The sequence below is a fragment of the Rhopalosiphum padi genome, chromosome 1 (assembly GCF_020882245.1).
Source record: "Rhopalosiphum padi isolate XX-2018 chromosome 1, ASM2088224v1, whole genome shotgun sequence".
NCBI classification, from domain to species: domain Eukaryota; kingdom Metazoa; phylum Arthropoda; class Insecta; order Hemiptera; family Aphididae; genus Rhopalosiphum; species Rhopalosiphum padi.
Genome location: NC_083597.1, coordinates 60,869,808 through 60,884,974, shown reverse-complemented (window position 1 = coordinate 60,884,974; position 15,167 = coordinate 60,869,808). Strand labels below are relative to the sequence as shown.

Here is a 15,167-nt window from a genome sequence, read left to right as displayed (position 1 = left end):
CAACAATTTAAAACAGCAGTTCTCAAACTGTGACTACATGGTAGTATGTGGAAGGCCGTTTTTGGATAATAAACCCATTCAATTATTTAATTCATATCTTATTTTTTAAAAAACTAATAAATAAAAAATAATTATACTGTAGTTGTAGTATTTTACTGCTTTATTATTTAAAATAAATGTATTTAACCGATAACCGTACAATTTGGAATTTGGATCGTTCTATTTTAAGTTATTAATAGTATACAACTGATTGATAATATATCTAAGTAGTATATAAAAAAAAAGTTTGAGAACATTTTAAAACATTAAAATTAACATTTAAAGTTAAATAATCAGTGATAGGTAAGTACATCAAGCAACTCACTGTCAAAATTATTAAACATACTAACAAAATATAATCATTATACATTCATAATTATTAACATATTTATTGTTCATTATAAAAATTCTACAACTAACCTCCTAAATTGCTAATATTGTGATTTTAATAATACATTATTTAAAGACTATATACATCATATTATGTAAGAACTACATACTAAATTAACTAATACACGTCAAATGAATAAATTGTTAGTTATATAAAAATGATTTCTTGTTATAGACTTTGTTTAATGTATAATGTTTCTTTAAATTTTAGATGATTGAATCATAGATTTTGGTACAGTACCTACTTTATTAAAAATGGTTACCAATGATGATGAATTAATTAATATTTTTTGTTTAAGTTACGTAAGGATACAATTAATTAGGTATACCTAGAACGGCTAGAACTTAATGTACTTTAGTCTTATATAAGAATTAAAATAATATTACAGTTTGTAACAATGTAAGATGTATTTATTATAGGTACCTAAATGTTGTTGTTCTATTTATTTCTTAGATATGAAAAAAACAAATCACAGTTCCAAAATATGCTTACTAATTTTGATTATTAACAAATACATGAAAAAACAAATGGTACTTTAAAAAATTCTCTAAGCCGTTTTCTCGCAATTTTTCTTAGTTTTAAATTTTTTTTTAATTAATAAGAACTTCATCGATCATGGTCATGACATACACATTATTCCTAACCCAAAACACATGCTAAATAAATTATATAGATAAATTAAATCAATAGATTTGTACCTATTAAAAACTGTATTAAATATTCCTAAAATTACACATATTCATTTATTTAACATTTAATTAATAATTGTACAACACATATTGAAAAATTCATATGCAAACTTAATTTTAAATAGAATAAGAGAAAAGAAAACCAAGAATTGTTTGCAATATACAATTATGTAAACTGTACAAAAACGTTTAATACCAATAAACAATTATATTAATTTGATATTCAATAATAAATAAAAATGTTAAAAATTTAATATCATCAAAATGAAAGTATAAACTTACCAGCATTCATTGACACAGATTTCATATAGCGTATCGAAATATGTGTGCTTCGCCAGAGGCGTAATAACAGATGCTGCCCGAGATCAACACGATCTTTATAATTTTAAGACGACTGATGATTTAATAATTTTAAACAATATCATAATTTTGTACGATAATATAGCAGGTATGTTTAAAATACTGGAACATTTCAATGAGCAATTTTGGTTCAATCGATTACCAACTATTTAAAAATTCACTTTTTAGCGTAATAATATTTGGAACGAATAAATAAACACTCCGATAAAACGTTGATAATAAAAAAATAATACCTATCATAATAAAAATAATATATATTTAAAATATAATTACATATTTTTTCTTAGTTTGCTTAGTTATTTTAGTGTGAGTAAATTTCTCTACATTATTTAGTATTAGTATTTACAAATATTACAACAACTGTAACTAACAACTCATCTACTCTAAGTGAGATAAACAAGAACTGAGAAGAAAAACAAAAACTTTTTTCGACTTTCTAAAATATAGTAATAATAATAATAATAATAACACATTTGGAGATAGGCTATAACGGGATACTGGGAAGGAGAAATTGGTCACGTCTGGTGTACTACTGAGTGGTGTCTGGTGCCCGATTGGTCTATTATTTACGTCACGGATCGTGGAATAGTCGACGAACCCATGGAAAATATATATACTTTAAAAAAAAACTGATAATAATACCACAGATTAAATTTTTAACCTGTGATAATAATAATCAAAATAAACTAGAGTTAGTAAAGTGATAACGTAATGGACTAAAATAAATATATAGGGAATTAATAATCCATAACAAAATACATAAATTATACCTATGAAATTTTATAATTTATAATTAATTTCATATTTTATGTCTTGTGGCATGTTGGCGACGGTACGACGGCAAACATCAATGCTCACCATGGTGACATTCATTAACGCGACCAGTTTTCAATTTCATTTTTTTTTTTTACGACACCACTTCTATCGGTTTTACGCTAATAATATATATTGAAATTATTTATGAGTAATATTCACAATAATAAATATAAATATATTACTGCATCCGTACTCTAGCATATAATACGACATCGGACGTACTACTCGTTCTCTGGTAGTCTGGTATAATATAAAATAAACACCATGAATCATGATTATTGATTAAATAGATCTATTCAATTATATGATAAATATTATGAATTATAATCATTGATACTAATATATTTAATCAATGTTATAATGTTTAAAACGTTTTTATCATAATCTGTTGTCTGTTGTCACTACTTATCAGTCATATTATACGGGCATACAGCGATGAGACGTAACGGCAGCGATCGACCAATCACGGCGTAGCTGATCACACCACCAGCTGTCCTATCATAGACATGACAGGTCTGACCTGACTAAAGACATTGTAGTCTGATGTCCGTAGCATGACAAAATATTGTCATAATCTGTAGTACTGTAGTACTATACCCAGTGTGCCCGGCCCCGGCGGTAGATTTATTAGGTTGTATAATTTAAATAGGCTGCCTATTATAGACTCGATTGAAGATATTATAATATCTTTAACCACGGTAATCGTCAATCGGGTAATAGTACTATAGTCAATAGGTATGCCGTATGCGTGCTCTATAGTCTGTGTCCATGTGCCATGTGCCATGCGGGCATAATTCAACTTGTTTGGTTTTCTCAAATGGATATTCTTTAATAATCTATAATAATACGGTTGATCAATGAACGTTGGTCGTTGTTCAAGCCGTTTAAGGTGTACCGTTTACGTTTGTATTTACCTAAGACAGTGGCGCATTGGCACCTAACTGATTTTTTTCTGAAGCGAAATTCAAAATTGTTGTCTATTTGACTTATAACTGCTATATTACACGCTATCGAGTGTCAGGCATCAATTATAATATATATAACACCTTATTCGACATTATTAACCCATTAACCCCTAGACCCTAGTACTCACCTGTACGGCTGTACCCACCCACCCATTTAAGAAGTGAAGCAATTGCTTCGCGTGACAATAAGTTCGGCGCCACTCTATAGCAGATAAACAATAATAAGTTTTTTTTTATTCGTGATTTACCTTGGTGGTATTATTATCAGCAAGTCAGCGAACTTTTTTTCAAAATTTTGTTTTTAAATGATAGATTTTTGAAATATAAAAAAAATGAATTGCGTTCAATAAAACTGTACCTACATATTAATCTACATTATACACGTACACAAAACATTACAAAATCAACAAGACACTAAAAATGATGTAAAAAAAGTATTTGAAAATATAGTGCTAATGCTAAAGTATGAAGATAAAAGTACTAAAAATCAGAACTTCGATAAATTCGTCATTAAAGAAAAAAAAATTGAAACAGTTGACCGATATAATTAAACCGAGAATAATAGTTATTACTTTATTAGTATACTAATAAAGTATTAGCTAATTCCAAGTTGCATCTTACTTACTTGAACTATCGCTTAACTTTTAAGCAGAATATTTTTCAGAGTATTTTGATACGTAAAAATCGAAGTTCAAACGAGTTATTTGTGAGTTATAACTTATAAGTAGGTATTTAAAATTTAAGTTAGTGTAAGTTAGTTCCATTGAACTGGGGTGGTACAGGGATGTCCCTATATAATGTTGTTCTACTACTCTGTTCTCCTAAACTTTAAATACTTTAAGTTCTAACATAAAAACTACTCGTCCAAATTTCGATTTGTATGTATCGAAATATTCTGCTTCAGAATATGAAATTAAAATTTATGTTATATTATTGTCATTCAAAAAAGTAAAACAATTATAATGATAAAAAGTATAATTAATATAAATTATAATACCCATTAAACAATTTTTTTTTTTAATTTTTCGACGAAATCGTGTAAAAAAATATTTATTTTATAAAAACATTATTAGATTTAAAAAAAAAGAATGTTAACAATAAAACAGTCACTATTTAATATTTATTATCCAAGTATATTAATATAATTTTAGGGTTGCAATGGTAGCATGGTCAAATGCGTTATCAGTGAGTGATTAATGATTATCCATATAATAGAGCTGTTAAGTAAAGTTGTTAAATTATAATTTTTAAGTGTTTAATTAATACCTACTTAGTACGTCTATCCAATAACCATCCTCAAATTATTATGTTTGTTCATCCATTGATTATAAATTAACATCATTTATTATGTTATACTACGTATTTTTTAATCAGTATTGAATATTTATTTAATCACTGATTTTTCATACCTTTTTTATTTCTAGTTACAAAAGTCACAGTTCATATTTATCACTCTTCAGTTATTAATAGAGACTAGAGTTTCTATATCACATTAAACATTTTATGTTTTCATTCATATACTAGTCATAGTTTATGTTGTGCTAACAATAATTTAATAAAATTTTTAATTTTAAAAGCCTAAATATTTCTGCTAAAACAATGTCTAAGTTCAACTATGACCCACATAAAATATATGAAATCGGTTTCATTGGGTCAGGAAATATGGCTCAAGCCATTGGACTTGCTTTTATCAAAAAAGGTAAATTTATTAAATAGTTTTAGTTAGCTTGTTTTAAAATAAAAAATTTTTACTACATAATATAATATAAATTATGTAGAAATATATTTCAATAGGTTTTTCATTTAGTTAATTACCAATATGACCATATATATTCAATTTTTGTCAATGATGGTACATATTTTTTTAATAATATATAATAATCTACTTATAGGTTAATTTTATTTTCTGCAGGAATGCAGGATCTCAAAATAATTAATAGTCTAATATTTAAGCTTGTAATAATATCAAAAAAAAAATTGGTTATTTATTATATTATTTTATATTAATACTAAAATTAATATAATGTCTTATTTTAATTATTTTTATAAAGGTATATGTAAAGCGGAAAATTTAATTGTATCATCGCCTTCAGAAACTAATAAAAAAGTATGGAGAGATATTGGTGCAGCTGTAACAACTGATAATAGTAGGTTTAAAGCAATGGCAATAATGACATTAAATACTATGTTTATGATGTTTAAATGTGCATTGAATAATTTGGCTCTTTGTCTATCTATTTTTCAGATGACGTGTTTTGTAATACTAAAATAGTATTTTTAGCAATAAAACCCCAATATTTTCCTAAAGTTGTATCAGAATTATTTATAAAAGCTTTGGGTTCCTTAGAAATTTTAATTTCAATTATGGCTGGAATACCACTAAATACATTACAAGAGGTAAGAAATTTCAATTAAAATTAAAAATATTAAATCTATTAAATACTCCAGTCTAAAGTATTTGATTGATTGTTTATTTATGTATTTAAGAATTAAAAATATTGTTCTTTTTTTAAAAACATTAGATTTTAGAGTATTCAATACATAAATATTAAAATTCTGAAAAGTAGTTTATGAGTTATAAGTTTATATTTAAAGTTTTGATGAGCAGAATGGCGTAGTATGGAGATACCTCACACAATGCTTATCTATTACTCTGCTTACCTAAATTAAAAATATATATCTCATAAACTATATCCAAATTTTGATTTTTAAGTTATATATATCGACATACTCCAAAAATACTCTGCTTCAGAATATAAGATTAAAAATTTAAAAAAAGTAAAAAATTATGATAAAAATATTTTTTAATTTTTAATCAATTTTAAAATAGCCAGTTGTTTGTGAAACAATCACCTTTTATGTCGAACATGATGTAATATAGTCTTAGTTATCTTTAAATGAGTGTATAATTTCATTTTTATATTTTAGGCATTCATGTTAAAACCTAGCGTTATATTCAAAGTTATGCCAAATACACCTAGTTTAATTGGAGAAGGATTTTCAGGTTTGTTTAAATACATTTTTATAAAATAAGAACTTTATTATATATTTAATTTAGCCTAACTTCTTATAACCCTGTTATTATTTTTAGCAGCCAATATAAATACATAATGCATGCTTTGAAGCATTGGTTCAAAACGTATACTTCAGGTAGTTCAATTGAACTGCTGCTTAAAATTTCTTGATAGTTAAAAAAAATTATAAATAAAAACTAAAAATAAAATTATTTCTTTATTATTTATACATTTCTCTTTTTAAATTAGTATAGCTATATGTAGAAAAATGTTTAAAGAGGTAGTATATTGGATGGGTGTGCTATACAAGTTATTTGAACTGCCAATTTAAAATTCATTCAGCACCACTATAGTCTGAAGGTGCATTTATTTATCATTATTACAATAAAATTTAACTAGGCTTGAACCACTAAATAATATAATTTAAAATACTAGATTGATTATTTTTAATAACAAATTATATTTGATTTATAATATAGATTTAACTATTAATCAATAGTCATTATATTGTACAATTTAAAATGTTATTTGTTATTAATATATATTTTTAGCAATTTCTCATCTAAATGAAGCTGAATTGGAGGAAATTTCAGTGACTTTGCCAAAAGTTAAATTGTTAATGAGTGCTGTTGGGGGTGTAGAAGTTATACCAGAATCATTAATGAATGCAGCTGGAGCAATTTCGGGTTCTGGTCCTGCTTATGTAAGTATTGTAAACTATAAAACATGTTTATGTAATATTTGATTTAATTATTGTTAAATTAATAAATTATATAGATTAAATATAATTGTTTAGGCGTTTCTTATAATTGAAGCATTGGCTGATGGTGGTGTAAAACAAGGTCTTCCACGTGACTTAGCTGTACGTTTAGCAGCTAGTGCTATGGCAGGAGGAAGTCGTATGGTTTTAGAAACTGGAAAACATACTGGCCAACTAAAGGATATGGTAACATCTGCTGGAGGGTCAACAATTGCAGCTTTACATGCTTTAGAAAAAGGAGGAGTTAGGTAAGTATAATATTATACAATTGATTATTAGTTCAAAATAAACAATTATTAATTTTAATGCTTCATATAGATTTGCCATGATGGATGCAGTTGAAGCAGCTACCAATAGATCAAAGGAAATGGGAGAAAAAAAATAATAGTTAAAGTTGCATTTTATCTTTTTATAATTTGTAATTTAATTATAATAGTTAACTGTTTCATCAGTTTTATTTTATACATCATCGTAAGTCAATATAATACAGTGTTTGAATAATATTTTTATGTTTTGATAGTATTAATATTTTATGTATCTGGGGCATATTCAACACATCTAGATGGATCAGTTGGAAAAAATTGTTGACATTTTGTCATTAAACGTTTCAAGGCCTGAATGTATTTCCTTTGTGTTTCATCATTTAGTACGTGTGCTACATTTTTTGAAAAAATCTTTTCTCGACCCGTACGAGCATGAATACCAACCATAGTAACGCCAATTGGCCATGGGGCATTGCCAATAGCCATTTCTAAATATGCATCACTAGCTCTTAAATAATCTTTTTCCAACATGTGTTTTGTAATAAGTGTTAGACTATCCAAAATGTCATCAGGTAAGCTACTGTTTTTTAGTTTTCTTAGTAATGGTTTCAAGTAAATTTGGGTTTGATTGTAAGTAGCTAATGCTAACTTTCCTTTTGTACTAGATTTTTCTTTAACTGATCTAGCATTAAGCTGAACCTCCCACATTTTCAATAATAGTTGTAAAAGCTGTAGAATAATTTCCATATCTTGGGATCGATCACGTCTTCTTCCTAAAATGCCAGCTTTAGATTGAATGGTTTCATAAGTTGCCATTGCTTCTTCCATGCTTTCCAACTCCGTGTAAGTCTTTTCGGGTGCCTTATTTGTCATCAACTTATCTAAATAGTCTTGATCAACTTTCTCTAATGCTTCTTGAAAATCATTTCTGAAACCCTAAAACATGACATATTTTGTATAAAAATATAGAAATAATTAATAAAATCAGAAATTGAAATCAAACCTTATTTGACTCTGGTTCAGCAAGTTCACTTCTACGTAGTCTTTTAAAAGAATCAAGTTCTGATTCTCCAAACAATGTAATAGGTTCACCGCGATCTCTCAACCTTCGTATTACTTCTTTTCTTGACAATGTATGTTTTTCGGATGTAGTACTATTATTTTCATCGCCACTTCCTAATAATTAATTTTTAAACAATTAAATAATATAATATAGTCTACACTACAATAATATCTGAACATAAAATGTCAACAGTAAAAATATCTAGAAAACAATTACAGAAATAAAGAATATCAAAAATTATAAATTATATTGATCAAAATCAACAATATTAGCAGTAAAAATGTTAAAAATAAAAAATATATATTGTCTTAATATTTTATGAACTTCCTACGTTTTACAGATTGGGAAGCACTGTCTTAGACCAGGACCTGATTTAATAAAATTAGGGGCAAGTGCATAAAAATGTTCTAGAAAAAATCTACATAGAGAGGAATATTTATATGTTAAAAGTGTTAAATACCTATCTCAAAACTCATAAAATATTTGTACTATAAATACAATTTAGTTACTTGGTCGTCTAGTAAATTGAGGACAATGAAAAGATAATACTAATTAAATAATATAACAATATTATACTATATTAAAGTATTAAAAGTACTTAAGGATTTTATTATATGAATTTAAATTAAAATAATTAATTTTCAATCTTCCATAAAATTATAAAAATGGAAAATAACTTATTAATTTAATAATTTATTTTATACAATTAAAATAAAATAAAAAATGATTAATTTCTATAATTTCGGCCCATTGGAATAAAGTCTGTTGACGTGTATACGCGTTAACGGTGTTTAAAGTGTTAATCAGTAAATAGTGGGCTCGAAGAAATCTATAAAAATAGTTAATAGGTATCAAATATTTCTGATGTTTAAACAATTTTTATTATTATTATTTTAATATTTTGTGGTGGTAACTGATTAGCACTGGGGTATGTAATGACAAAAATAACCAAAATTCAACTGACAATTTAATGATAAAAATAATAAATATACTGAACTCTGAACATTGAAAGTTGGTATTACATTATATAAAATACATTTTTGTGGAATTAATTTAAAAAAACAATTTTCTACAACTTACGAGCCTGGAGGGCCCCAGAAATTAGGAGCAAGTACAAGTGCTCCATTTGCACTTGCGTAAATGAGGGCCTGTCTTAGACAATAGTCTTCTACTTATATCATTATTATAACATTAGTAAACTTTGTCAAACACTGTATAACACCTTATACTATATTGTGAAACTTTTGAAAGTATTTATAATTTATAATTGACATTGTACTATAGTTACAGTAGTGTCATGGTAATCCCAAAGGAATTGAGGAAAGTGGTTGGATTACCTATGACTTTATTACAAAATTGTCTTGCAATTTAAACTTAATTTTTTTTTATTTATTGATTTGTTTGTAAACTATTTGGGACAATAAATATAATAATTGATTACATTTTTTTTGGATACTGGTTTTTCTAGTTGAAATAATTGTTATGATTATTATTTTATTGGTCTACATAGGTATAATAATAAAACGGTGTTGATGTACACTCGAAGCCATACGGATTAGCCTATGTGGCTATGTTTTGATTACCGAGACACTACTGTATTACTTATAACTACGTGCTACGTTATTACATTAACATTATCAAAACATGGTTTTTTACTATCATGTCAGATAGTTATAATTAATATAAGTTAAAATTATCTATTTAAATTGAACATTTAACCTATTATTTTATCAAAATAGAAAATAGCAAAAATTATTAAATTAAATAAAAATAATATTAAGTATAAATGGATATGTATAATGCAGTGTTTCTCAACTGGTGTGTCGCCTGATAAGTCCAAACATGTCACGGCAACACGATGTAGAGAAGATCTTCTCTACATCGTGCACAAAAAGTATTAATAATAAATGCACAAACTTTATTGACACTATATTAACAAAAATTAGTAGGTATTATTCTTGTTTTTTTTTTTTTAATGTGTGTCAAAGTATGAAAATGCTTTAATAGTGTGTTGCCATAATACAAGGTTGAAAAACACTGGTATAATGTATATACTAAGCTACCTAAAACTGGAATTTTCAGTTATTGAAAAAATTAATTTTCTTATATTGTTGTAATTTAAAAACAAATTACTAAAAAAATTGTTCACTTTAAGTTGCGATAAACGTATTAATTTTATAATGATTTGTTTGTACACAATAAGTAGTCAATAAATTGCTGCAATTTTTTACCACGGGGTGGCTTTAAATGACAAAATTGGATCTATTTTGTACTTTTTAGTTTAAAGAGTTAAAAATTAATAATTCTAAGTATTTTTTTTTTTATATTATTGGGAAAATTAAAGAAAAACAGGAAATTTTAAGAAAATCCAATATTATTATTAAAATAACTGTTTTGTAACAATGGTATGGTTACTAAAATTTAGACAGTGTTCACTTAGAATTGTTTTTTATCGTATAAAATAGGTTATTATTGAATTCCAATTTAACAAAATCCATTATAGTGATATACCCTATGGAATGCACTCCGTGCCATGTATACAGCAGAGCATTATGCACTTGCCTACTTTAAATAATTTAAATAATTTTGCTGGGGACAATTTTATTTCAGAATATTTTACCACAGACGTGTTAGATTTCAAACAATTTTACCCTTTCCTTCAGTCATTTTCACTTAAATTTAAATATTATATATCACATAATACTAATATGATGCATTACTATCTTTTCTAATACAAATAACATAAAAAAGACAAAAAGACGAAGCAACTTACTTAAATGAAAATAATAAACTAATAATTATAATATAAATGATCAACAAAATTTTCTTTATCATTTTTGCACAATATTTTTAAAATTGTATATTAATTATAATAAAATAAACTAGAATTAAATTGATCTTTCAATAATTCCATTATTTCAGTTTTAGAGTGAAGTTGCCAAACATCTACACATCGTTCAAATATAAATATAAAAATTAATACTAACCTGATGACTGTTTTTCAACTGGATTTTCAAGACCTTCAATTTTTACTGTACTATTTTTTAAGTACTCTTCTCTTTCTTTGTTTAATAAATCAGATCTTTTAAAGAATTTTTTATTTGGATTCTACACAACACAATATAAAAATATGTTAATAAATATCTCAAATATATGTTTCTTGAATACAGTATTCTGTAATCTTAAATATTTTATGTAAATATTACCAGTAAATTAGCATCTTCTAATTGTTTTCTTTTCTTTTCTATTTCTGCTTTTAAAAGATCCATAGTAGAAACCGAAACCTAACCTATGGAATTTAATTCAATATTTTTAATACATCCACAATTGACTTATAACTAAGACCAAAGAAATGAGAAGTAGGTATCAAGCAAGAATATAAATCAAGATTCAAGCTCAAGGTGTATACTGTAGTTTGTAATACTGTGTAATAACTATATATATATAACTACCTATATTACTTACTTTAATATAAAATAAAAACATCAAATAGAGATTAGAGATAACACAAAGTAACTCAATGATAATAATTGGAATTATCAACAAAAAACTTTACTCATTCTCTTAGATCATATCACGGCTATATAATATTATGTCATGATTAACTATGATTAGTTTTCTCAAGCCATGATCATGATATATAGTATCTATATCAGTTGATCATATACAAAGATCATATGATCTAAGCTCATTCTTTAACATAAATTCACCTTGGTTGTAATCACGGATATAGATACTATAGTATCTATATCCGTGGTTGTAATCATAATAATAATATATAAGTAATATTCACAGATATATAAATATATATAATACATATATGTAGTAATATTGCTCAATGTAATCATAAATCATAATCACTATAATATGGATTTCATACAATCATATATATTTTTTATTAAAAGAATATTATTTTACAATTTGTTTATTCAATGACGTCTGGGATTACAAACATACTTTTTTAGACAATATTATATACTATGATTATTATAGAAGTTTATTGGAACCATTATAGACGGATTAAAAGATTTTGTAATAGTATGTAAATTTTGAAATTTAATGTCTTACACAATTATATGTTTACCTAATCAAACACCAAAACATAATAAATTCGACTCAATTACTCAATTTTTGCGTATTTATCTGAAAGGTCGAAGAGAGCAATCGTCCAGGGCGCCGAATTTTAAGTCTCTTAACTATTAAACTAAGAAGGCGCCGTGCTAAAAGTTACATTTTTAGGGTTTGTTTTTTTAGGAGGAAAAAAAGGCGCCAAAATCATAAATAGGACTGACTCAAATGTTTTTATAATTTTTGGTAGAGCACCAATAATTTTTCGTTCTTCCAAGTTCCACAAAAACGAAATTAAACAATTAGGTAGCACATTTGACTGTTTGAATTTTCACATTCGATTATTCAAATAATTCTATTCGACTTTCGAGTTTCGACTAGCACAAAGAAACGGATTAGTAGGTACTAATGTAGTAGGTTAGTGGGTATAATACAATAATAGTATTTACGCCTTACCGTGGTCATATTGAGGAAAGTAGTCGTCAATGCAAAAAAAAATTTTTCGATTTTTCTACATTTTTTTTCTTGAAATGCCGATAAAAAAAATTTGGCTTTTCAAAAAATCTTTAAAATTTAATACAAGGTTTAATATAAGTTGTACTTATACTAAATTACTAAATTGTTAGTTACAATTTTTGTTTATAAGCATTTACTGTTCAAATGTTTATGAAATATATCAAAATCGCGAAAATTTGCAAGGAATTTTGAAATTGAAAATTCATAAAATGTTTGTGATTTATACCTTGAGTTTTTTACTCAATACAAGGCTATCCAAAAGTTTTCCTTCAAGTAACTGTAAAAAAAAATTCTAACGTCAGTATAGAAAAAATTTTATGAGCATATGAAATTTTATTTTTTTACGAAATTGCATAAAATAACGATATTTTACAATATAAATATAGATAATAATATAATATATCCTACTAATTATCCTACACTGATAAATCATCTGTTCAGAATCGTTTTTCATAAAAAATTATACCTGCCATAGTGTCATTGCATTCAAATTTGACGCATCCATTATAGTGTTCTACTCTATATCTCTACTATATAGCAGAACAGGGACGTACACAGGGGGGTGTTTTGGGTATTCAACCCCCCCCCCGAAATATTTAGTTTTTGTATGGTTATTTACTTATTCTATTTTAATGTTAGTTGTCATAATTATTATTATACTTTGATAGACAGGTGTGATATTACAGGGGCTAGGTAAATTGAGTCCGAAATACCGTTTTTGTGGTAAACTAAGTCCCGGATTTGAAAAGGTATAAGGTAAACTGAGTCACTGGATATAATAGGTTTAGTTTCCAAAACAGCACATTTTCTTTCTCAATTTTACAGGCTTACTATCTGATATGTTAAAAATGCGTGGTTAAAAATGTGCTTTATTTACTTTTAATATCTAATATAATTCACAACGTTGTAAATAAAAATCACAATTAATTATGTACATAACTGGCGTGGTTAAAAATGTGCTTTTTTTGTTTTTAATATCTAATATATAATTCACTACGTTGTTCATACAAATCTGAGATTTCAGTGAAATCACAATTAATTAAATATATAATATGCAAATTCAAGTCAATTTTTTTTTTGTTTATTTTTATTATGTACATGGTAAAAATTTATTTGATATGTTCTTAACGAATTCAAATCTTGAAATATTTTTATTTTTATATTTCAACATTTTTTGTCTCAAAAAAATTTTTCTATTGTTTTTTTTTCATTTTAATTACCTCTTTGCTATATATTTTTATATATGTATCTATTTGAATGTATTTAAGTAAGCAAATCGACAATTGATATTCGATAGTCATTAATTGGTGACTAGTCACTATACAGTACCATTGAATGTATCGACTTTTTATTTTTAAGTAGGTACATCTTCGTTATTTATAAATTATTCTTTCGAAAAATGTTATTACTCGGGACTCAGTTTACCTAGCACGTTAAAGTGTTAACACATTGTGTTTATGAAAAACCAGTTAAAGCAAAATAAAAATTTAATATTTACAAATTAAAATAATTAATATAATTTGAATAAAAATAAAAATACTTAAACAGGATTTATAAATAAAATAAAATTATACCTTTTATGTATTGGCGTGGGTACGTATTTACGTAACAAAACTGGCGACGAAAGATTCGATGAATTAGTATTGTTAAATGTAAATAGACACATATAGCCATATAGGTATTAACTGTGAAGATATCCTTAATATAATGGCCAAAACTTCGCGAAAATAAGATTTAGCATTGTATTTTTTTCTTTATATTAATGTTTATACTTAAAAAAGTATGTATTGTACCTTAGTAGGTACAGCTAGATTTTATAAAAACAATTTGTATGTTTATTAAAAAAAAATTTCTACTTTTCTATAACTGATTTTCAAAAGCATCCCCAAAACTTTTTTCTGCATACGTCCCTATAGCAGAGCGATACCTCCTTTTTTTAATCTCTCCGACTTTGATATATAAATCACAATTATTTTATTTTAGTTTTTATTATAAATTCAATAGTTTAAATAATCAATTGAGTATTGACAACATTCAACATTAGTAATTAGTTTATACTTATTTAATCGAAAGGACCGCGGTTTTTTCAAACTGGATTTGGTCTCAATACACAGTGTCGTCTTGCTGATGTTTACTGTGGGTAGTGACTACACTGATCGCTACTACCACCGCCGCCGGTCCATATTGGTGGCATAAGGCGTTGGATAACTCGCCAACTCAGTG

At 26.0% G+C, this 15,167-nt stretch overlaps 3 protein-coding genes across 4 annotated transcripts in view; 1 reads left to right on the top strand and 2 right to left on the bottom strand.

The window, feature by feature from the left end:
* The window catches only part of LOC132918415 (E3 ubiquitin-protein ligase RNF19A-like), a 29,651-nt gene extending 27,803 nt beyond the window's left edge, over positions 1 to 1,848 (bottom strand). The window contains exon 1 of one of the 2 annotated variants that reach the window (XM_060979626.1): positions 1,402 to 1,848. In XM_060979626.1, the coding sequence (XP_060835609.1) occupies positions 1,402 to 1,426 (25 nt within the window). In that variant the 5' untranslated portion in view covers positions 1,427 to 1,848. The remainder of the gene's footprint in view (positions 1 to 1,401) is intronic. The other variant, XM_060979627.1, reaches the window with a different exon arrangement.
* A 2,684-nt stretch (positions 1,849 to 4,532) lies between these two features.
* Positions 4,533 to 7,537, top strand: LOC132931825 (uncharacterized). Its single transcript, XM_060997858.1, has 7 exons — positions 4,533 to 4,959; positions 5,312 to 5,407; positions 5,506 to 5,657; positions 6,189 to 6,264; positions 6,826 to 6,977; positions 7,071 to 7,282; positions 7,353 to 7,537. The coding sequence occupies exons 1-7, from the start codon at positions 4,860 to 4,862 to the stop codon at positions 7,417 to 7,419; spliced, it is 855 nt and encodes a 284-aa protein (XP_060853841.1). The 5' UTR covers positions 4,533 to 4,859; the 3' UTR covers positions 7,420 to 7,537.
* On the bottom strand, positions 7,423 to 11,963 carry LOC132931824 (pre-mRNA-splicing factor 18). Its single transcript, XM_060997857.1, has 5 exons — positions 11,826 to 11,963; positions 11,567 to 11,649; positions 11,348 to 11,468; positions 8,301 to 8,473; positions 7,423 to 8,233 (listed from the first exon to the last, which is right to left on the bottom strand). Exons 2-5 carry the CDS (start codon positions 11,627 to 11,629, stop codon positions 7,565 to 7,567), a joined length of 1,026 nt encoding a protein of 341 aa, XP_060853840.1. The 5' UTR covers positions 11,630 to 11,649; positions 11,826 to 11,963; the 3' UTR covers positions 7,423 to 7,564.
* Between the last annotated feature and the right edge of the window lie 3,204 nt (positions 11,964 to 15,167).

Bases quoted from the DNA above. Each gene is read 5' to 3' on its own strand.
- LOC132931825 (XM_060997858.1), top strand. From the start codon at position 4,860: ATGTCTAAGTTCAACTATGACCCACATAAAATATATGAAATCGGTTTC. The intron at 4,960-5,311 runs GTAAATTTATTA...ATTTTTATAAAG, and splicing joins ACTTGCTTTTATCAAAAAAG to GTATATGTAAAGCGGAAAAT. The intron at 5,658-6,188 runs GTAAGAAATTTC...TTTATATTTTAG, and splicing joins CACTAAATACATTACAAGAG to GCATTCATGTTAAAACCTAG.
- LOC132931824 (XM_060997857.1), bottom strand. From the start codon at position 11,629: ATGGATCTTTTAAAAGCAGAAATAGAAAAGAAAAGAAAACAATTAGAA. The intron at 11,469-11,566 runs GTAATATTTACA...TGTGTTGTGTAG, and splicing joins TAGAAGATGCTAATTTACTG to AATCCAAATAAAAAATTCTT. The intron at 8,474-11,347 runs GTTAGTATTAAT...ATTAATTATTAG, and splicing joins AGTTGAAAAACAGTCATCAG to GAAGTGGCGATGAAAATAAT.